A 24,208-nucleotide genomic window follows, 5' to 3' on the forward strand; every position below is an offset into this window, starting at 1 on the left:
CTTCAGATGCAAGAAGTGAGGTTCTTGCATCTGAAGAAGTGAGGTTCTTACCCACGAAAGCTTATGCTCCCAACACTTCTGTTAGTCTTAAAGGTGCCACAGGACCCTCTGTTGCTTTTTACAGATTCAGACTAACACGGCTACACCTCTGATACATGATATATCTTGATTTTAGTAAGGCTTTTGACATAGTCCAACATGACATTCTCATAGCTAACTAGAGAAATGTGTTTTAGATGAAATTATTATATGGTGGATGTTGTTAAGTGCTGAAAACTGGAATGTCGTTGCTGTGATAACACTGTCCAGGTGCTGCTTTGAGCTGTTACAGCTGCTCAGCGTTTCTCTCTCTGGAATGCCAATGTTATTAACACAAGCATAGAATGCAGCTTGTTAATTCAACAGACCTCAATGTTATTCACAAAGAAAGACCACTGGCATGGTTCGGTGATGAAGGCAATCGGCCAGGTTTACTGCCTTCAAGGCACAGTACTAGTGTCGCAGTTCCATGGTTACAGGTACATTAACACGAGTGCCTGATAGCAAGGAACAGTTCAGTCAGCAGCAGGAATTTCTGTTGTCCCCTTGGCTGCACAAAGGGTTAAGGCAAAGAACCCCAAAATTTATAGATTAAGAAAAACAACTTACATACCACCTCATGTGTTTCATGACATCTGCTTGTTACCTCCCTTTGTATCATGCTCAGGTGTCTTGTGCAAAACATCCTCTTATTTAGTATTAGGTCAGTATCTTCCTAAACTAATATTTTGGAATGTGTTCTCATACAATATCTGTTGCTTCTTAGGAATGCCTGTGTTTTAGCAGTGCTAGGAATACTTTTGCCAAGGTCATATACTGGGCAGTGAACTTGTAAACATCTACTTTAATACATGGCCTAACTTTGGTTCACAGCCTCTGGTTCAGACCTCAGATCTTACACCAGGCCCAGTGCTCCAGGCTCTCTCTTGCTCCTACAGTGGGTGCAAAAGTGGTTGAAAGAACATAATCAAAGAGTAGTTGTCAATGGTTCACTGTCAAACTGGGAGGACTTTTCAAGTGGGAAACCAACAATGTTTTCATTAATGACTTGAGTAATGGACTGGAGAGTATGCGTATAAAAAGCAGGGAGGGGTTGTAAGCACTTTGGATCACAGAATTAGAATTCAAATCAACCTTGACAAATTGGACAATTGGTCTGAAATCAACAAGCAGGGCCAGCTCCAGGCACCAGCCCAGCAACTCCGGCTCTTCGGCGGCGGGTCCCTCACTTCCTCTTGGAGCGAAGGACCAGCCACCGAATTGCCACCGAAGACTGAAGTGGCAGCGGTAGAGCTGCCGCCGAAGTGCCGCAGATCATGACTTTTTTTTTTTTCTTTTTTTTTTTGCTGCTTGGGGAGGCAAAAACCCTGGAGCCGGCCCTTCCAACAAGATGAAATTCAATAAAGACAAGTGCAAAGTACTTTACTTAGGATGGAAGGAAAAATCAAATGCGCAACTACGAAATGTGGAATAACTGGTAGGATGGTAGTACTGCTGAAAATGATCTAGGGGTTATAGTGGATCACAAATTGAATATGAGTCAACAATTGTGATGCAATTGCAAAACAGGCTAACATCATTCTTAGGTATATTAACTTGAGTGTCATATGTAAGACACAGCAGGTAACTGCCCCCCTCTCATTAGCACTAGTGAGGCCTCAACTGGAATACTGTGGCCAATTCTGAGTGCCACACTTTAAGGAAAGAAGTGGACAAATTCCAGAGTCCATTGAAGAGTGACAAAAATGATAAAAGGTTTAGAAAATGTGACCTATCAGGAAAGGTTAAAAGAAATGGGCATGGTTAGCCTTGAGAAAAGGAGCCTGAGGGGGAACCTGATAACATTTTTCAAGTATGTTAAGGACTGTTGTGAGCAGGACAATGATCAACTGTTTTCCATGTTCACTGAAGGAAGGACAAGATGTATGGGCTTAAACTGCAGCAATGGAGATTTAGGTTAGCTAATAAGAAAATCTTTAACTCTAAAGATAATCAATCTCTGGAATAGACTTCCAAGGGAGGTCATGGAATCCCCATCATTGGAGGCTCTTAAGAACAGGTTGGACAAAACAACGATAAGGGATGGTCTAGGTATATTTGGTTCTGCCTCAGCACAGTGGGCTGGACTTGGTGACTTCTCAAGGTCCCTTCCAGCCCTACATTTCTGGGAATTAAACATGTTTTTAATTTGGTAGTCCTTTTCTCTGCTTTGGTTGCTGGATACAAATTGTTATACTTTCTATGCTTTTCACACCACATACTGTATTCAATGTTGGAGCTCTGGCTTTAATTCACAAAAGCACAGAAAATCATAGTTAAGAATCAGTTCTCCAGTAGTACCTAGCTATAACTATCCCATCATTAACACTATCTCATCTGCATCCTGTTGCCCGTAAATACTGGAATTTTTATGGGCAAGTTTGAGAGTTTTCTTGATTTTGTGGTTTTACAACATACCTTTAAAAAAAAATCTTTTAAAAGAATTCTAAACTCTGAAGATCAAGAACACTTTTCCAATGTAAATCTTCTACAGATTTTTTTTTTTTTTTTAAATCTTGCTTGTTGAAGATTGGGTGTGCAACATCACACCATAAAGTATATTTTAAATTATTAATTACCTTTCATCTCAAAAGTATCTAAAGCATTTAAAAGCTCACTGCCAATGAAATCCAGTCATTGTGGGGATGGAGGGCTGCAGCCAGGCAGAAAGCCAGTTCATAATGTGTTGTACAACAGTGGGCAGATGAATAGTTTTGACCATAGATATCAAAGCAAACTTCCACACTAGTAAGAGGGCCATGAAATGTAAAGTCCACACAAAGTAGACATGACCTCATTTTAAATCATTACTTTCTTTTCATCTGAACCCAATCCCTATCCACCATCCAGAGTAAACTACAAACTGCATTAAACTCAATTTACTGTATCTTACTTGGAAGGAAGAAGGGCTAAGGATCATCCAGGTGTCAAACTTGATGCTTACTCAGCCTTCCCCACCTGTGCCTTGGCTAAAAAAAATAAACTAAGGTATACTGAGAACAGTATCAGCAGTAGGACTGAGAACATTAGGAACAGTAAACTAGACTAGTTTGCTTGAAATCTTCTCATCATAGAACATTAGCAGAAAATGCAAGCATCTGATTACAGAAACTCCCAAATCCCATGTGTTAACATGATCAATTCTTCCTGTATTGTAGTTGAAGTGCTTTTAAAAGGTAGGATTCCCGCAAAGAATCAGTCACATGAACAGTACCAGCGAGTTCATTTGGACTATTCACATGTACCCCTCTATCTCAATATAATGTGACCGGATATAACATGAATTCAGATATAATGCGGTAAAGCAGTGCTCCGGGGGGGGGGGAGGGGGAGGAGGAGGGCGTGCGGGGCTGCGCACTCTGGTGGATCAAAGCAAGTTCAATATAACGCAGTTTCACCTATAACGCGGTAAGATTTTTTTGGCTCCTGAGGACAGCGTTACATTGAGGTAGAGGTGTATAAAGTTACTCAAATGCTTAAGTCTTCACAGAACTTGGGGTGAGAATGAAAAAAGCAAACACTGTATGAAAATAATTCCTTAATTCACTCATGGCTTGATTTAGTAATTATGGCAAGTCACTATCAAAAGAAAATAAAAATTAACAAGTCAACTTTAATATTAGCTTTAAATTTGGGATTTTTTTTTTGTTTTAACTCATTTTAATGTAAATCTGTCTCTAATTATTGGCAGGGGATTCCTTTCCAGTACGTCAAAGAATTTGTTCAATTCTGAGGAATCGTGGTGAGATTGTGGTTACATTTTAAATTCCAGTGGATTTACAGACAGGAAAAGGTTATTATTATGTAACGAGAAAGGTAGACTATTAAGATCAATAGAGCCTAACATTTTAATAAAAATCAGTCTTTATTTTGTTCCTTTTATTGTGGAGATGTATAGTGGTCCAAATCAAATGGGTGATTCATTATAAAAGGAATCTATTAGAGGATTAGAACCATAGAGCAATCTTTTCATGGCTTGAATTGCCCTCTATAAACTGGATATGGCTGTTTAAAAATAAACCCCCACAGTTATAGACAAAAATTACAGGTCAAGAAATAATGATAAATTGTTCTAATTTACCAACTGTGGACTGATTGAGAGAGAATAATATATATTCACTTTCCAGCTTCCCCGAATGACACAGTTAGGAACCATACCTCCCATTTTAACTTTCTGTAACAAAATACTCAGTTTAACATTGTTTTAAATATGCTTCTAGGATATGAATAAACACTATACATGAACGCTGAAAACATGGCTTCATTTTTCCATGACCCTACACTTACAAGTCCTTAAACAGCAACATCAAGTTTACAAACTATTGAGGAAACAGTATTTCTTTGCCATTTTACTAAAAACAATAAAGAATGATACAATTATGGTAATCCATGAGTACATCATAGCAGGTTGCAGATGTAGCAGAATAAAGTCTTGTACAAAAAAGCAGTATTTACTCAGCTGCTTTAAAATTGAAGTCCTCCAATGTTTAACCCCCCCCCAACAAAATATAAAGCCATTAAAACATTACCTTCCACATTAAAGACAGAAACAGAGTCCACTAAATGCCAATTGTTTTTTCTACATACTTTATACAATGAAGTTCTATTTCTAAACCTATATTTACCAAAACAAAAGCATTATCAGAAAATTGGCAGTCTTGTAAAGTAAAACCTAGTAACTGTATTAAATAGTGGTGTCTTGAGTCTGATACACATGGCATATGATGGGAGAGGGAAAGTTATATAATTGTTTATTTTAAAAAAGCAAGCTAAGCTGTGAGGAAACATCTTGATTCTAAATGGCATTAGTAGGACACGTTACAGCAGGAAATAGTACAAATGTGGAATATCATTATAACCATAATAGTAAAAATAGAAAATCTGATGTCCATTCAGTGGCCTGTTCAAAACAATTTGATGGTCTAAGTCCAGTTCCTAGAATACAGAAGGAAACATCACAAGACAAGTTCAGGGCAACTGCATCTGCATTTCCCTGCAGTGGTTCAGCAAGGGTACCCACACTTGGCTTTCAGCTCCACAGCTGGCGCCTCTCTTGGGTGGAGAGACACATCTCTCTCCATTCTGACCAGAGTATTTCCCGGCTTGTCAGTTACCTTCCCTTCACTGTGTAACTTCCAGCACAGTCAGGTTGCCCTAGAGCACCTGCTTGCTTTTTCTTTCAATACAGATAACAGTATATATTGTTGCATAATACTATTATTGGTATTCTCTTTAATCCCTTTATTAACATATCTGAATACACTATTGCTCTAACTGCTTGTAGCAAGGAGGCATGGCCTCCCTCAGATGCGGACACGGAGGGGACACCGCAAGCCGCCTGGTGGGTGGAACCAGGAGGGCCATGCCCCGCAAGCCAGAAGCAGAGGGGTGTGACAGGAAGAGGAAGCATAAAAGGCCAGCCCAGCAGCTCAATTGAGAGGGAGCTGTGGAAGGAGACAGACACTCTTTCCCCACTGCTGGAGTGGGATGCCCAAGAGAACCGCTGCTGCCCTGACGACCAGCCTGAGCTTCCAGAGAGCCCTGCCACTCCAGACACTACTGCTACTCTTGGCAGAGTATCCTGGGGAGACTGAGAACGACCAAGGGGGAGAGTAGGAAGCAACCCAGGGGAGCCAGACTACTGTCTGGCTGTGGTGATGTCGGAAACACGGTCAGTGTGTTGCGGGTGGATTTCCCGCTGATCCAGTGGCAAACCACTCTGCCACTGTTGGGGCCGTGGGCTGTGATGCAATGGAATTGGGCAGCCCCTCGCCACCCCTCCCCTAGGTAGCAGTCTAAGTTCCCTGTAAGCTGCACGGCCGCACAGCAACCTATTTAGCGAGGCACAGGTGCTCAGGGAACCCACCCACTGTGACCTGCTGCGGCTGGGGTAGGGGCGCCTCTCCTCCAGCCTCAACCTAGCCCAACCCGACTTCCCGTCTAGCCGGGGGGTGCTCGACCCCCCCCTCCTTTCCCTGAGTTCCCCGCTCCCGCCCCACTTCCCCTCGGCCCTGTCACTCCTCTTCCCCCAACCGTACCCTGTCCCTGCTCCTCCCTCTCAGAGCTTCCTGTTCCTACACCCTGCGAAACAGCTGTTTGTGGGAGGTACTGGGAGGGAGGAGGAGGAGGAGTTGGTCAGCGGGCCGCTGGCAGGTTAGAGGTGTTGGGGGGCAGGGGTAGCTTGGCTGCCAGTGGGTGAGGTTGAGCAGCACCCGCTAATTTTTCTCTGTGGGTGCTCCAGCCCTGGGGCCTATGAGGGTGCCCCTGCCCTAGCCCTGCTAAGGGAGGGACAGCCCGAACGCAGCCCAAGCCTGGACCCACTGCGGCCAGGGCGCCCCTCCCCTGTCCTGGCCCCAACTTAGCCCCGACCCAGACCTGCTGTGGCTGGGGGAGGGGCGCCTATCCCATAGCCCCAGCCCTGGAGCTGCCGTGGAGGGGAGAGGCACCTCTCCCCTCCAGCCCCCTCCCACATGCCAAATCCCTCGGCCTCATCGCATGAATTTTTGTTCTGGGCACCAATATGAAGGTGACGTGTCACACATCACCTCCATATTGGTGCCCAGAACAAAATTCATTCTGTACACCTGTGGGAAAAATTAGAGGGAATACTGGTGGCAGTACTCCCCCTCCGTAAGCCAGGAGGCCTTCGCTCCTCGGGCATCCCTACCGAAGCCTCATAGACTGTGCTTGGCACTCCCCTCTACTGGAGCCCCATAGACTGCTTGATGCTCCACTCTGCAGGAGCCCCTAGATTGGATAAGCGGATAAGCTGCTATAGCTCTGCCTGACTGCAGGCCAGAGCCTTGACTGCTTGCCACCCCACCCTGTTTAAAGCCTGGGCAAATAAACTGCTACTGCTCTGTCTGGTTGCAGGCCAGAGCCCAGATTGTTTATGGCCATGCCCTGCTTGAAGGCCAGGACCTATTAAGAACCGCTAATTCCCCCCTTGTTTTTAATTCCTTTGGGAGAATACTCTAGCAGACCAAACAGCGAGGAGGCATGGTCTCCCTCAGACATGGATGCGGAGGGATGACCATGCCAGCCTACACTGCTGCTGTGGCTAGTAACAGCTACACCAAGTTATTTATAATGACTTCGAGTCTTTTCCTCAGAGGATCTTGAAAGTTCAGAGCTAATAAGGATATATTAAACACATTTTTGCCAATGTAAATAACAGCCAGAATTTCCGAAGTAAAGACAGACACCTAAATAAGTGGCCTGATTATCAGAGGTACTGATCATCCTCAACTTCCAGTGAAGTCAATGAAAACTGCAGCAACTCAGCACCTCTGAAAACCAGAAGACTCTTGTTTAGGTGTCTAATTTTAGAGGCACTCACATTTGAAAGTATTGGCCAATGTTTATTTAAATTATATTTTATTTGCTTACAACTTGACTCTCCAGTATGTTTACATACAACCAGAATTGCTTAAAGGCCTCCACAGATTTGCTAACTAAAACATAGTGCCATCAGTAAGATTGCTGCTCACTTCCTTCTCATAAATCATTAATATGTAAAACAAGAAACTGAAAATTGTACACACAAGCTCAATGAGCAAACCTATTAGTCAGAGGCCAAAAGTGGGGGAAATTCAACTTTTCTCCTCCCAGTTTTGCTCTTTGGAAAGTGGAAGAGCACCAGCTGTTTTCTATTTTTACCTAGCGGCTGGGTTTTGCATTCGGCCGGCCACCCTCCTAGACCATGTTCATTCTACTCTGCTGCTGCTAGGCCATATAGCCCAGGAAATATTTTTGTGCTACACTGATCACAAGATTAAGAAAAAACAATCAGAGTAAGCCCTTTAAGCAGTTTTTAATCCATAACAAGATTTTGCTCTGTATTTTGTGATTATTTTCCTTAAGCGTCTTATTGAGGACTTTATCAAAAACTTTTTGAAAATCCACACTAACCATATTCATTAGATGACCTTCATCAACCATTAACATTTTCAAATATATTTTATTAGGTCAAAGAGGTACAAATCTTCTTCCCTTTAAGAAGCTATGGGGATTTGATACCATTATTCTATCATTAGACTCAGTTTCCTAGATCCAGAAGTGAGACACTCACTGGTCAGTATTTCTCAGAATAGAGAAATAGGTTTTGTTTAGGTTTTGTTGTTGTTTTATAAATATAGGCACCAGTTTAGCAACTTTCCAACCCTCTAAACATCACTGGTCCTGGTGATTTAGAGTGCTTGAGTTTTATGGTGTTCCATAACTTCCTCCTTAAAGACTTCACTCTAATTTCCTGTGAAAATTGCTTTAGGAATAGGACTTATTCAAACAATTTATTTTACTTTTCTGCTACTTCACCATAGTCTTTAAATGCATCTCCAAACCCTGACAATTTCACTTACAAATACAGTCTTCTAATGCCCTTAATACACTTATTATGATACTATTACAGCCAACAGGATCTCTTTGGAAACAAAGTGGTTTATCTCAAAAAGGTTTCTGCCACTGAAAGTAATTGAACAAATTAATAAACATTTTGTTAACTGAGACATTATTACCACATGAACCTTTTTTGTCCTGAAGTCTAAAAATATTCTCCCTTCCTTCCATTCCCCCATATTTGACTACTCATTGATTCTGTCCTAAGGAAAGCAGGTTATTCGCAAAGGGTAAAATTTAATTTGTTAACTTTTATAAAATACTATCACTGAACTGTCATGAAGTATTTCAGGTTGTTTTTTAAACTGTATCATCCCTTATAAACAGGAACTTTCATTTACCAACCAATCTGTATCATTTACAGTTTTGGAAAGCTGCTTTTTTATTTTCTAAAATACAAGTATTTTTCTCAATAGCAATTACCCCTGGAAATGTGCTCTACATATACTTACTACTCTCTTAGCCTGGCTGCGTATCATCCCAGGATTTATGAGAAACAAAGCTCTTTACAGATGTGTATGATAGTGTCATCAGCTTACTGACAGCTAGCTGAGCTGTGCCGTGATGTCTTCTGGCTGCAAATATTTATAAAGGTAATAATTTCTAATTAACCCATCTAAATTGGCAAACTGCATTCAATCTTTTTGCCAATAATTGCTTTGTCCTTCCTTCATTTAAGCAACTTAAGACACTGCAGGGTTAAGACAAGTCATTTACTTTTTGGAAGATTAAAGGTAATTACAAAATGTTTTGGAAAATCAACATAAGTTTCACATTCTGTAATCATCTTCCTCTCCCTGCTTGAAACTCACACATCATTGCTCTCCTCACTAATGTTTATGTACACACCCATGCTAACATGTCTGAAAGAGATTTCAAGACACCCATGTCAGCACTCATTTCACAAGTAAAAGCAAACAATCCTTATAGTAGTGGCAGTTCATAAAATATCCACTAGACAGATCCTTTGGCTGAGGCAGTAAGGGCAAGGTAAGGAAGCGTGTGAAAGAGGGCATAGCCAGGCATAGCAGAATTGCTAAATCATTGGGGCATTGGCAAAGACACAATGCTTTGAAATTTTAAAATTAAAACACTGGCTTCGGTGTGTTAAGAAGTTGGAATTTACATGAAATTATATCTTTTATATATTTAATATAACTATAAAAATATGTTCTTTTCCAAGGGAAGACTTCAAACCAACTGGGAGATACAATATTCCCCTCTAATTCTGTCGTCTGTTTTACCCCACCACTATAAAAGTCTAAGGATTGGTACAATGATGATCCTTCCAGTTGAGAAAGATCAAATGTAGCAATCTGGAGGGCTTCCTCACTGGCTCATAAATACAGAGAGGTCAGTGCAGAACAACGTATGACCCTGTCCCCAGAACCTGGGGCTTCAGACTTCCTATCTTTATTGGGTAGGTCATACAAAGACTACATTGGGATTTTAGGAAAAAGTAGGGAGAGGCCATCCATGGGGAAATCAAAGTTAAGACAGTATCACTTCTTAAATCTATTAGTATTAAGATTTTATCCTCCAGAACATTTTCTAAGAACAGTTATGATTGTGTCTCAGAATTACATTTTTGGGATACTGGATGCCTCAGGACAGGGCTTACAAAATTAAACAACTTACTAGCCAGAGTCTTGAAAAAATTTGCTTGTTTACTTACCCACCCTGGTTAGGAATAATTCCTTCTCAGCTGGAGAAACAATGCCATCAACTACTGTAGAAGTTAAGCTTTAATTGTAAAGAAAATTAAATTTCTAACTCTTATGGTTGTAAAGATAAACTTCACATTTGGTTCATCTTGTGAAGAAATGGAGTGCATTCTGCTATGCAGAAAGACAGCTCATCATACCGCTGCTGCTTATATTTTTCCCAAGCCAGAGCTGAGTGAAAACTGAACAGAATACTGTCAGTTTTCACAGGTGCTATTCAAAATCCTGTGGACAAATTGTAAAGAACTATCCCAGTTCCTTGTCACTGCTTGGGAAAGCGATGAGCAGCAGCAGCAGGAGCAAACACTGGAGCTGTTCACTGGAGAGGAGGACCCAAAAATTTGAGTTTTGGAAGGGGGTGTGTGAAGAAAGAGAGTAGTGTACACACCCCACTTTCATAGAAGCCAAAAGCCTGGCCAAAGGAAAAAGGAGTAGAGACCCTCTTCCTTTGTAACACCAAAGCAGTAAGAGGAGGTGGGTCACTTCCACTATCTATACTAGCAAACTTCATTCACTTAATACACCACTAGTAAACATTCTACCATTGGCAGCAATGGTGCATTCTACAGGGTAGATGAAACTTCAGCACTTTCACCGTGTGTGGTCTAATCCTAGTTTAAAAGGATGCATTATGACAGAAAAGTTTGCTTGTGTAGACAAGACCCCCGTGTCTATTTGTTTTGGTCATCCATACACAAAAAATAATTCCATAGACTGCAACTGCTGAAGTACAGAGCTTTGCCAAGCATCCGCACTATGAAATTAACATGATTCTTGTCAGTTTTACAGTGCTCACAAGATACTGAACAGTAGTCAATGTTAGAGCTAGGACTAGATTCAGGTCTCCTGACTTCCACTCTGGTGCCCTATCCACCGGACCGCATCTGGCACAGTGGATTTTTCAAGCCTTTGCACAGATGGTTAGCAATGAGATACAGAGCCTATAGCTTCAAGAATACAAGTTCAAATACAGCCCAGGCCTGGTGAAATGCTTCTGGAGGTCTTAGTCCAGATGCTAGTATCTAGGTGATGACATTACAATAACCACAATTGGTGTCATTCCCCTCAGCAGAGAGGCCAAGAACAGAATGGGCATGAAAAACAGAACTAGTCTAGCACTCTCCAAAGATGGTGCCTGTAGGCTGCTGCCTATGCTGTGGATAAATAGAAGACAGAATCCAGGGATGTCAGTCGTACACGTAAAAAAACCCCACAGTAAATTCACATTCAACATTAAAAACAAAAAGAAAACATTTGTACATGTTTTATGCCATCAGTGAAAAGACTTGACAGTAAAAAGCAGTTCTGGATTGGACAACAGGAGCTGATCTACCATAGGCTGAAGTGTTCCTTCTGATTTCATACTCCATATAAATTAGATCCCCAACTGAACAGCTAGGTTGAACATGAAGTTAATAAAGGACAATTTCAAGTTAGGGAACAGCATGTGTGCTTCAGGAATTGAGGCAAAGGAGAGGAAGTGCACTAATCCTTCTCTAACAGCTAGTTCCTAACCCATGTCAGGAGAAGTTTAAAGTTAAGTTTTATAGTTTTGGGCTTTGAGGTAACCCAGATTCATCATGGAAATCTAATAGTTAAGAAATGCAGAGTTCTAATGTATGCACAGGTAATGATCAAGACTAATAAACCTGACAGATTATTAAATTAAGCTTCATAGAACACTACTGGTACTTAAAAAAAATCATTTACCTGAATCTTCATTTAGGGCATGTCTACACTACAAAATTATGTCAACCTATGATAGGTTGATTTACAGCCACCAGAGTAATTATTGTGGTTTTTCATATCCACACTACCCTCCTTTTGTTGGTGGAGTGCTTCTACCAAGCTAAGGGGGCAATATTGGGGGCTAAGAGTCCAGGCTCTGAGCTCCGCACAGAGCTCCCTGCTGGGAGTTTGGATGCTGCCGGGGCTGCTGTCTGATTCCCCACTGCTACCCAACTTCACTGCTCCAATGCAGAGTCATGAAATCAACAAGAATGACAGCCAAACAGCCAATGTAAGTAGTTCAGTGTCTTCACAGACACTGTCTCTCCCTAACTACACCAACATAAGCCTTACGCCTCTCGTGGAGTTATTATGTTGGTGTAGTAGGGCACTTACATCAGATGGGGGCAAGGCTGTAGTGTAGACACGGACATAATTAGGTTGACGTAAGGCAGCTTTTGTCGATCTAAGTCTGTAGTGTAGACCAGGACTTAGCCTCTTAACTGTCAGCATTCCACTAAACCAACTTGTAGTAGAAAGAGAGCCTGAAACATGAGGCCTGAAGAGATCTGGACAAAAGTAGGAATCAAGTCTTGCTGATATAAAGCAAAGTTAGCAAAAGTCAGGTTGTGAGCAGAAGTCAGGCCCTGTTACAAAACATGCCTGCTTGCAAGTTCACAGAATAGGGCGAGAACAGGGCTAGCAGAACACCCTGATACAGGGTTATGGTGTAAACACACTCCCCGAAGATGATACAAGGACACACTGACCGCCTTTTAAAGATAAGGTTAGGATACAGGGTGATGAATAAAGATGTTTTGATCAAACCATCATGTACAGCTTGGGTACCACTGATTTATTCTGACATCTATCATAACACAGGCCATAGAACCTCACCTAGAAGGGATTAAATAGGGATGACTAAAGCTTTGTCTACACAGTTTTGCACTGATTTAACTAAATTGGTAGAAGAAGCAATTAAATTAAATCAGCGCAACCCTTGGGTGGATACAGTTATTCCAGTACAAAGATGGCATACCAATATAATTATAAACAATCTATGTTATTTTTTCCTCTGATTTTAGTTAAAGTGGTGCAAATGTTTTGTATAAACCAGTGAATCTTCTTGGGCTCAGGACCCATTTGTAAATGGGGCGGGAGTAGTTTGAGCATTGGCCTGCTAAACCCAGGGTTGTGAGTTCAATCCTTGAGGGGGGCCACTTAGGGATCTGGGGCAAAATCAGTACTTGGTCCTGCTAGTGAAGACAGGGACTGGACTCGATGACCTTTCGGGGTCCCTTCCAGTTCAATGAGATAGGTATATCTCCATATATATGTAAACCTTGATGGCCTGTCACAAGCCAGTAAATAGCTTTAGTACAAAAAACTCGCTTACTATACATTTCTTACCCACGATATATAATTTATATATTAATATAACAGGTATGTACACATGCATAATATAGTGACTGCACTGGTTCCACGGGGTTGGATAGGCTCGGCTCAGCTCCCCACTCCAGGTGTTGCCATCTCCAGGGTTGCAATGCCACTCAGGTTTGGGCTGGTCCAGCCAAATTTGTGAGAGTGGTGCTGTGGCCTGGCCCATGGGGGTTACCCATACAAGTTTGGCCCAGTTGGTCCTCTCATCTTGAAACGGGGCACTTGGGCCAAACGTGAGTGGGGCTGTGACCCCATGTACCACGTCACAAGTCTCAGATCAGGAAGTCAAGCCCAGCCAGCTCTGCAGAACCAGTGCCACAAAAGCCACTGCTGCGGGTCGAATGTGGGGACGGCTGTGCAACTCTTCCCCCACTCCAGGACCCAGCCTTCTTTCCCTCCCCTCAGGGCCTCCCCTGTGCCCCTTTGACACATTCTGGCAACCCAATTTTGGGTGGCGACCCACAAGTTGAAAAACCCTGGTGTAGATAAGCCCTAAATCTTAAAATTGTTCCCCAGATGATATGACATCTTTTAGCCTTCTAGTAACATATTCATTTGAAAACAATGAGTGAGAAAGACTAAAACACCTGAAGCATTGAAGGTGAACCTCTGAGTTCATCACATTTGCCTAACAAAGTACATTTAAAAAACATTTGATATCATGGCAAAGTAAAACAAAGAAATGTTAATTCAAGAATCAGTAATGAAATTTCTCTAGCACAGCACTATAGAAGAAAACAGACCAAAGACTGAGGATTATATTTTACTTTATAGTCAAACTATTCGAGTAGTGGCCCAAGCTAGACAAATTCTCTTGAATTTTTCAGGAAATAATTCAGTATACAAAAGGAACTGACAAAGGAAACCATGATTTAGTTAATGGCTAACTCTTTCTTACTAAGATTGATGTTACTATAAGAAAATCATCAGTTGAAATCTGCCAGTGAACAAAAAACAACTTACTATCACAGTAACATAGGGCAGCTCATTTACAGAATTTCAAACAAGTTACTTACTGCTTTGACTCATGGTGACAAACCTCCAGTGTTGGATCATTATAAATAAAAGCTGCTTCCAGATCATTGACTCTTACTCTGTATATCCTGCATTGTTTACTGTTCAGTTTGATTCTATTCAGGTTTGCAACCGTGGGAAATATAGTCAGTTCCACATAACCCTATAAATAGGTAAACCAATATCATTTAATTATACAGTCATATTCAAAAACACAATATAAAAATATTCCTTTCTATTCATTCATTCTATTCATATTTTTAAAAGGGACACCATAGTCAAACAATAGATCCAAATGCCAATTTTTTGTTTAAAAAAAAAGAAAGAACAAAGTTTCATAAAAGTTAAAAATGGGTTCTCGCTCATAATTTTTGAAATGTGAATATTCTCAGCTGTAAAACTAATGAAGTTGGCAGTATGATTCAGGAGTAGGTGTATTACTGGAGATCATTTAACTTATTTTTAATGGACTAGAATTCAACTCGATGGTGTCCCTTTTAATTCAAACTGAAATGATTGTACCTAACTCATAATAAAACTGGATTCCATAACCTAAAGACTTGATAATCCTGCAAGGTGATCCACACAGGCAAATTTGTGAACTCATTCAGAGCTCCATTAACTTCAACAGTGTTCCTCATGGCTGTCAGAGTCTGGCTATTAGTCCATATGGATTCAGGATCAGGGCCTAAATCTCTACTACTTTAACCCTTAAATAAACAGTGACATTAGCTGAAATTGTGATTGTTTATTTTTAGAGGTATAAAAGCCAATTTTAACCAGGGTGGATAGAAATGATTTTGGGGTGGAGGGGGGCAGATTTTTTTTACATAAATCAGATTTTTTTTTATTTTGTTATTTAAATTATAATTTTAAATAAGCCTGTGTAAAATGAAATATGAATTTACCACAAAATATGTTAAGGCATAACCTTATTATAATCTCTTAAAACATTTTAAGGTAACATTTTTATTTGGCATGTATAGTCCAAATGAAATTAAAAAGACTTGAATCTAATTCCAAATAAATTCAGGCACAAATTACTGTCCATCTTGTATCTGTATATCTGAAATTCATATTAAACCACAGTTCTGTTTAGCCTCGTTCTCTTGGGCAAAAGAGTCCTGTAACAGGCTCCTGGTCAGAACATAGATAGCGCAAAGAAGTTACAGAGCATATGCAGCTTTTGTGCAGTTATATTTCCTCAAAAATACAGAAAAAAATCTTGGTTTTGGACATGATCTTTAATATTTTTGTAAATATACTTACTACAACAGACTTTCTCTGAAAATTTATGTTGTTGATGCAGACTACCTGGTGGGTTGTGCTGGAAAAAACAAAAGCATTTAAAATAAGGATTCAGACAAATAACATGTCAATGTCATTTCTCATGTTTCTTTAACCTAATAAAAAGAAAATCTTAGTTGAACAATCTTTATAGCATATGTGTGTCTATATACACAGATACTGTATACATATTATACTCAGTGTGTAAATATATATACATAAACATAAGGAGAGAATTCATGACTGTGTGATGTGGTATGAAGGTCTTATCTGCATGAATGGCCAAATACAAGCCATGGGAATTGTGCAGGTCACTAAAACCATCAACGTATCACACCATCATATAGGCTGTACACACATATGCTACAAGGAAAAATAGAGTTTGAACTGTTTTGAACAGCTTTAAAATATTACACTGGAATTATTTTTGAATCTTTTTGTCTGTTACCCCAAATACAATAGTGCAGGGCTCACAGGAAGTTATGAAAGCGCTAACAATTACCTAAATAGCTTTTCAATACGTGAAATGTCAATTATTAGAGTGCAATATCACCAACTATATAAAAACTGACTGAGTTCTGTCCCTGCCAGGCTGCAAGAGAATAGGACTGGCTATTGCCTGCTATGGACCTCAAAGAGGTGTAATTGCTGGGGAAGAAGGGGGGTGAATGGATAGAGGGCATAAGGAGTAAACATTTCTCTGGCAAGTTGACTCTCTCATCATATATACACATCCCATACATGAAAGAGGAAGACAGCCAGCTGTCTTTTGGGAAACAGCACTTGCTTCAAGCATTGGAAGGTCCTGAGAAATAAACATTTAAAGCAATGGCATACCTCCACAAACTTTGTGCAGGCAGATCTTTGCACATCTGCAAAGATCATGCGGGAATGAGGCCTGAAATAATTTTTACCACTTTTTCCTTTGGTTCGTACTACAGACCGCATAGAGCTATAGAACAATTAACAGAATTCTATTCTGGTTCATGCATCATAAGTAGCATTGTTAAGTAAGTTCCAGCTGAAAAAGCTTTATACATGAGTTGGAAAGCACACAGCTTTCCTTCCAGATATCATGCTGAGTCTGAAGAGTTGGTAGATAGAAAAAAAATATTTTACATGAAAATTGTGAACATTTGATATGGAATCACTGGAACATGGAAACCCACAATTCATCTTTAAAGAGTAAGATTTCAGAGTATAACTGAATGTTCAGCAATAATTTTAAAGCATCCCTAAATTACCCCTGTATGGCTTCATCTGACTTTACCTAAAACCAACCTTAACAGTCAACTTTTGATCAGCGTAGAGCCTACACGATAAAGCTTTCAGATTACACAATAAAGAGAACAAACACTAATCTCAAGCACATAAAAGAAATATACAAATTAATACTTATAATTTATAAGGTCTTGGGCTCTCAAATCCCTTGTCTCCTTTCTTCCTATTCATCCTGCACAGCAGCACTGAACGGTTGAGAGTCAAATATGCATCAACATCGTCCTCATTAGCGGTCTTTGGATGGGTGGTTTGATTTTTCCCCTTGTCAAGTTCCCTTTCATTACTGTTCTCTCATCAGTGGATCTAAGACACCCAAGATTCAGCCAGAGAAGCTGCACAGTTATAAAGTCAACAATATACAGTCTTCTTGTATATATGTATGTGTGTGACACACAATTCCCTTCCACAGAAGGTACAAGGAGGGGACAAATCTCCTGCCTCCTTCACACAATCTGAGCTGCAAAATGCGGAGGGGAAATAGGTGTTGCGGGCCTGCTGCTCAACGGGTGATGGACTCTGCTGGGGGAGGCCTGGGAACTACTGATGGTGATGACTGGGGTGAGGGGTTCATGCTCCTGCTGGGTCAACAGGGGCTGCTGCTAATAGGTAGGTGGGAGGGGGCTACTAAGGCGTTTGCTATTTTTAGGCGGGAGCGAGGCTGCCGCTCTTGGGGGTAGGAGAGTCGGCGGGCGTTGCTTGGCGGCGTCGGCTGCTGCCAGGAAGGGATGGGGCAGGTCGGGGGCTGCTCTGCGGCTCCTGCCGGGTGGGATGCGGTGGGGGCACGGCTCGGCTGCAGCCCTGGGCGAGCAGGAGCTGCTCCTGACTTGGTAGCGCTGAGGTTATGGCTCCTACGCGCGTGGAAGCTGCTCCGGTTCCTGGCTGCCGCCGCTCCCGGAGCACGGGCTGGGCTGGGCTGGCGGCCGCTGCCCTCCGGCAGCGTGTCTCGGGGGCAGTAGGGGCGGCTGGGCGCTAACCCGCGTACACAGCAGCTCGGGACCCTCAATGTAACTCCGTCCCAGGGCTCAGCAGGGCGGGCGAGGCGCTGCCTGGGCCCGTCCGGCGTCCACCGGCTCCACACTGCCAGTAAACCCGGCAGCAGCTATGGCCGCCATTTTGTTGGTAACCTTTGACCTTCCGGCAGTTGAAAGGTCAAGTCCGGCTTTAAGGCTTTTAAAAATCCCTCTCTTCCATTGCCCCCTGTGCCGCGCGGCTTGGAGGAATCTGAGCGAGACAGAGAAAAGGAGGGTGGTTGGGAATCAAAATTATAGAGGTGAGCGTTTCGGCTGGAATGCGCATGCGCATCTCGGCCGTGGCAACGCAAAGCGGCTCGGCTGTGAGCAGATTCGGGGAGGCGCGTGCGCAGTGTTTGTGCCCCGCGCGCCTGGTGGTGGCTTGGTAAGGGATGGAGGCAGGGAAGCAGGAATGTGCTGTGCAGGGACAGGCTGTGGGACCCCTCTCCCCCTTTCCTCCCACGCGCGTCTCACACCATTTCCTGCCCAGTTCCTTATCCACCGAGCACTGGGCAGCTTGGCTGTGCCCCACTGGAGAGGGTGGAAATCTGTGTTAGGCGATGCCTCATTTCCACCGTCCAAGTAAGGTGGGTGACTTATTCAGCAAAAACGTTTGCAGTGGGGAAGAACTATTTTGTGACTCTTTTTACTAAATTTGTTTTTTTTTCTCGGGGTGGGTTGTGGTTGTTTTTTTGGTTTTGGTTTTTGCAAAAGGTGTTGGCTTTGCGTTGCGGGGAAGACTTAAAAATGAACACCTGAAAAACGAAATATTTGGACTTACTGCCGCACTGCCTCGTGGGAGTTGTAGTTCTGACCTTTCACGTCCTGTTTTCTCTGGGCTGGTTGGCTGACCTGCATCTTCCATGGTGTGCAGCCCTCCCCCTCCAAGAGAGGAGGCTGCTGTTGTATCATGAAAGATGTAATCTGACCAGGCGTCTGGCCTATGGCAAATGGGAGTAGGGTGACCAGATGTCCCGATTTTATAGGGACAGTCCCAATTTTGAGGTCTTTTTCTTATATAGGCTGCTATTACTCCCCACCCCGTCCCGATTTTTCACATTTGCTGTCTGGTCACCCTAAATGGGAGAATGAGGCACCAAACTGAAATGTTTTAGATTTTTAGCTGAAATATTTGTTCTTGTATTTCTGCTAAATTATCAATATTCCATTGAAGATTTAGATGAAACAGTTTTGTTTGTTGCAGTTTTCCACTGGGGAAGGGGGTAGGCTCCATTTGTTTTGACCAGCTCTAATGGTAAGATGTGATAAAATTGCAGTAGTGGCCAACTCTCCACAGGGAGCCTGATGGGAACTAATCCTGTAGTGAAACTTGGCTCCTAATACGTTTTTGGACAAACACTAACCTTAATTCCCAGAGCTGGCTTCGGCTGTATAGTTTGTGTAAAATCTCATGATCAATAGTTAGTAAAAGGTATTGTTAATTCCTTGTCGTATCTGCAGCTTTTTCCTCTTCATCATGGACATTTAAGTCAAGGCTGTAAAAAAGACGGTTACTCACCGTTGTAACTGTTGTTCTTCGAGATGTGTTGCTCATATCCATTCCATTAGGTGTGCGCGCGCCGCGTGCACGATCGTCGGAAGATTTTCTACCCTAGCAACACCGGCGGGTCGGCTGTGGAGCCCCCTAGAGTGGCGCCTTCATGGCGCTGAATATATACCCCAGCCGACCCGGCGCCCCCTCAGTTCCTTCTTGCCGGCTACTCCGACAGTGGGGACGGGGGGCGGGTTTGGAATGGATATGAGCAACACATCTCGAAGAACAACAGTTACAACGGTGAGTAACCGTCTTTTCTTCTTCGAGTGCTTGCTCATATCCATTCCATTAGGTGACTCCCAAGCCCAACTTAGGTGGTGGGGTCGGAGTGAGACATTGCTGTGTGCAAAACCGCTGATCCGAATGCAGCATCGTCCCTGGACTGCTGCACTAGTGCATAGTGAGCTGTAAACGTGTGGACTGATGACCAAACCGCCGCTCTACAAATGTCCTGTATCGGAACATGTGCCAGGAAAGCAGTCGAGGAGGCTTGGGCCCTCGTGGAGTGAGCGGTGAGGTGCGGTGCTGAGACACCTGCCAGGTCATAGCAAGTCCGGATGCAAGACGTAATCCAGGAGGATAGGCGTTGTGAGGAGACCGGTGAGCCTTTCATTCGGTCGGCCACTGCAACGAAGAGTTGCGTCGTCTTTCTAAAGTGCTTTGTGCGGTCAATATAGAAGGCCAGGGCCCTTCGTACGTCCAGGGAATGCAAACGTTGATCCTGGCGAGTGGCATGTGGTTTGGGATAAAAGACCGGGAGAAATATGTCCTGGTTGATATGAAATGGAGAAACCACCTTAGGGAGAAAGGCAGGATGTGGACGAAGCTGCACTTTATCCTTATGGAAAACTGTATAAGGGGGCTCGGATGTAAGCGCCCTGAGTTCAGAAACTCGCCTTGCTGAGGTGATGGCTACGAGGAAGGCTGTCTTCCAGGACAGGTACAAAAGTGAACAGGTGGCTAGTGGTTCGAATGGAGGACCTGTGAGCTTGGAGAGAACCAGGTTGAGGTCCCACGTCGGGACGGGCTGACGTTGTTGAGGGTACGTCCGGTCTAAGCCCTTGAGGAATCTAACGACCATCGGGTTAGAGAATACCGAGGACGCGAGTTCCCCTGGGTGAAAGGCCGATATAGCGGCCAGGTGAACTCTAATTGAGGAAATCGCCAACCCCTGTTGTTTTAGGGAGAGGAGATAGTCCAAAATGAGGGGAATGGGTGCCTGCAACGGGGATGTGGCTCGTTGTTCGCACCAACAGGAGAACCGCTTCCATTTGGCCAGGTACGTGGTCCGTGTTGAGGGCTTCCTACTGCTCAGTAGAATCTGTTGCACAGAGTGCGAGCATTGCTGCTCTGCCTGGGTGAACCATGGAGCAGCCACGCCGTGAGGTGGAGTGATTGGAGGTCGGGGTGACGCAACCGGCCGTGGTCCTGAGAGATGAGATCCGGATCCAACGGAAGCGGGATCGGTGTCTGAACCGAGAGCTCCAACAGTGTGGTGTACCAATGTTGTCTCGGCCACGCAGGAGCGATCAGAATTACCCGTGCCTGGTCTCTGCGCAGTTTGAGCAGTACCTTGTGGACCAGAGGAAACGGAGGGAAGGCATAAAACAGGTGGTCTTTCCAGGGAAGCAGAAAGGCGTCCGAGAGGGAGCCCGGAGCTCGACCTTGTAGGGAGCAGAACACGTGGCACTTCCTGTTGTCTCGAGATGCAAACAGGTCTATCTGGGGAAACCCCCACCTCTGGAAGATGGAATGTATGATGTCCGGACGGATAGACCACTCGTGCGTTTGGAAGGACCTGCTGAGTCGGTCCGCTAGAGTGTTCTGGACTCCAGGGAGGAACGATGCCGTGAGATGGATTGAGTGGGCGATGCAGAAGTCCCACAGGCGAATGGCCTCTTGGCATAGAATTGACGAACGTGCTCCTCCTTGCTTGTTGATGTAAAACATGGCCGTGGTGTTGTCGATGAGAACTAACACACAGCGGCCACGTAGGAGATTGAGGAATGCCTGGCACGCCAGGCGTACCGCCATCAGTTCCCGAACATTGATGTGCAGGGCTAACTGGGATGCAGTCCACAGGCCCTGGGTATGGTGTTCGTTGAGATGGGCGCCCCAACCCAGAGATGACGCGTCTGTGACCAGGTGCAGAGAGGGTTGTGGGGCGTGAAATGGCATCCCCTCGCAGACCACATTGTGATCTAGCCACCAGGTGAGGGAGGCCAGGACCGAGTTCGGGACCGTGACCACCATGTTCAGGCTGTCCCGATGTGGACGGTATATTGATGACACCCAGGTTTGAAGTGGGCGAAGCCGAAGTCTGGCATGCCTGGTTACGTACGTGCAGGAAGCCATGTGACCCAGCAGGGTAAGGCACGACCTCACCGTGGTAGTTGGGAAGGCCTTGAGCCCTTGAATGAGGTTCGTGATGGTGCCAAAGCGGTTGTCTGGCAGGATGGCTTGTGCACGTCTGGAGTCTAGAACTGCGCCGATGAATTCTATTCTCTGGGTAGGTTCTAGAGTGGATTTGTCCTTGTTGAGTAGGATGCCCAACTCGTTGAATGTGTGCACTATTCTGTGGACGTGAGCTTGAACTTGCTCCTTGGTGCGACCGCGCACCAGCCAGTCGTCTAGGTACGGGAACACCTGTATCCCTTGCCGACGAAGGTACGCTGCCACGACAGCCATACATTTCGTGAACACTCTTGGGGCCGAGGATAGGCCGAAGGGAAGGACTGCAAATTGGTAGTGCACCGTGTTTACCACGAATCGCAGGAAGCGTCTGTGAGGCGGGTAAATTGCGATGTGAAAGTATGCGTCTTTCATGTCGAGGGCGGCGAACCAGTCTCCAGGATCGAGGGAAGGGATAATGGCCCCCAAAGAGACCATGCGGAACTTCAACTTTACTACGAATTTGTTGAGTCCGCGCAAGTCCAAGATGGGCCGCAGACCTCCTTTGGACTTGGGGATCAGGAAGTAACGGGAATAAAATCCCCTGCCCCTTAACTCTATCGGAACCTCCTCTATGGCCCCCATGGCCAGGAGCGTAGAAACCTCCTGTATAAGAAGTTGCTCGTGAGAAGGGTCCCTGAAGAGGGACGGGGAAGGGGGGGGGGAGGGGGGGATAGCAGAAAACTGGATAGCGTATCCCCTCTCCACCGTGCGGAGGACCCAACGGTCCGAAGTTATAAGGGACCAAGCACGGTGGAAGTGGGAGAGGCGATCCCGAAAGGAGGGAGCTGGATCCTGGGGGATGACTGGGGCGCCGTCCTCGACCGCACCTTCAAAAGTTCTGTCTAGGACCTGAAGGTGGTCTTGGTGGCCCTTGGTTCTGACCGGGTTGAGGGCCAGCCCATCTTCTCCTACCACCTCGCCCTCGCCTTCTGGCAGGGTCCTGTCTCTGACGAGGTGGAGGGGGGTAAAAACGTTGAGGCTGGGGCCTAAATGGTCTGCGCTGGGGACCCGCAACATGCATCCCCAAGGAGCGCATGATTGTCCTGGAGTCTTTGAGGCTCTGCAATCGAGAGTCCGTCTTCTCCGAGAACAGCCCCTGTCCTTCAAAGGGCAAATCCTGTAGGGTCTGCTGTAATTCAGGGGGCAAACCCGAAACTTGGAGCCAGGAGGTCCTGCGCATAGCGATACCTGTGGCCAGGGTCCTTGCGGCCGAGTCCGCTATGTCCAGGGAGGCCTGTAAGGAGGTCCGAGCCACCTTCTTACCCTCCTCAACCATGGCTCCAAACTCTTCCCTGGACTCTTGGGGAATCAACTCCTTAAACTTCCCCATAGAGTTCCAGGAGTTGAAATTGTAGCGGCTCAGTAGCGCTTGTTGATTCGCCGCTCTAAGTTGTAGCCCTCCGGCTGAGTAAACCTTACGGCCGAACAGATCAAGCCGCTTAGCCTCTTTTGATTTTGGCGCTGCAGCCTGCTGGCCGTGGCGCTCTCGTGCATTCACTGATTCCACCACCAGTGAACACGGTTGGGGGTGTGTGTACAAGTACCCATAGTCCTTAGATGGGACAAAGTATTTCCTTTCCACCCCTCTCGCTGTGGGTGGAATGGAGGCAGGAGTCTGCCATATCGTATCCGCGTTCGTTTGGATCGTGCGGATCAAGGGTAACGCCACCCTCGATGGGGCATCCGATCCAAGGATATTCACGATCGGGTCGTGCACCTCCACTATCTCCTCCGTCTGCAGGTCCATGTTACGGGCCATCCTGCGCAGGAGATCCTGGTGAGCCCGAAGATCTATCGGAGGGGGACCCGTGCATGAAGTGCCCGCCACTGCCTCATCCGGAGAGGAGGAGGAGGACGCCTCCGGTGGTAGTGGATCCAAGGGGGGGTCCCGGTCCCCCTGGTCTTGGGTCGGAGCGTCACCTGCACTTGGGTCCACGGTGTCGGGTGGTGTGGACACAGAAGCCTCTACGCCTCCAGGCGGAGGCCGAGAGATGGTGGATTCTGGGGCCCTTCTGACCGAGTGACCCGAGCGAGAGGTCGATGGTAACGAAGCCCCTTGCTCCTGGTGGTACGCCCACGGGGTCCAAAACGACCAGTGAGATGGTCCATGAGGGTGGTCCTCTGCCCTCTCCTGCCAATGGCCCAAGTCTCGTTCCTCGGCCTGCCCCTGAGGGGGGTATGCCGATCTCGACAGGTCCTCTGAGGATCGAGACGCTGATCTTGACGGCCATGGCGGTGCC

The 24,208-nt window shown here is 44.8% G+C and overlaps 1 protein-coding gene across 2 annotated transcripts in view; it reads right to left on the bottom strand.

The window, feature by feature from the left end:
- The window catches only part of TAF2 (TATA-box binding protein associated factor 2), a 95,757-nt gene extending 77,537 nt beyond the window's left edge, over positions 1-18,220 (bottom strand). For both annotated transcript variants that reach the window (XM_034763521.1, XM_034763520.1), the window contains exons 1-3: positions 17,068-18,220; positions 15,651-15,705; positions 14,384-14,544 (exon numbers count right to left, since the gene is read on the bottom strand). In XM_034763521.1, coding sequence (XP_034619412.1) covers positions 14,384-14,544; positions 15,651-15,705; positions 17,068-17,120 — 269 coding nt within the window. In that variant the 5' untranslated portion in view covers positions 17,121-18,220. The remainder of the gene's footprint in view (positions 1-14,383; positions 14,545-15,650; positions 15,706-17,067) is intronic.
- Positions 18,221-24,208: the final 5,988 nt, after the last annotated feature.

Source organism: Trachemys scripta, chromosome 2 (genome assembly GCF_013100865.1).
Source record: "Trachemys scripta elegans isolate TJP31775 chromosome 2, CAS_Tse_1.0, whole genome shotgun sequence".
Taxonomy (NCBI): Eukaryota; Metazoa; Chordata; order Testudines; family Emydidae; genus Trachemys; species Trachemys scripta.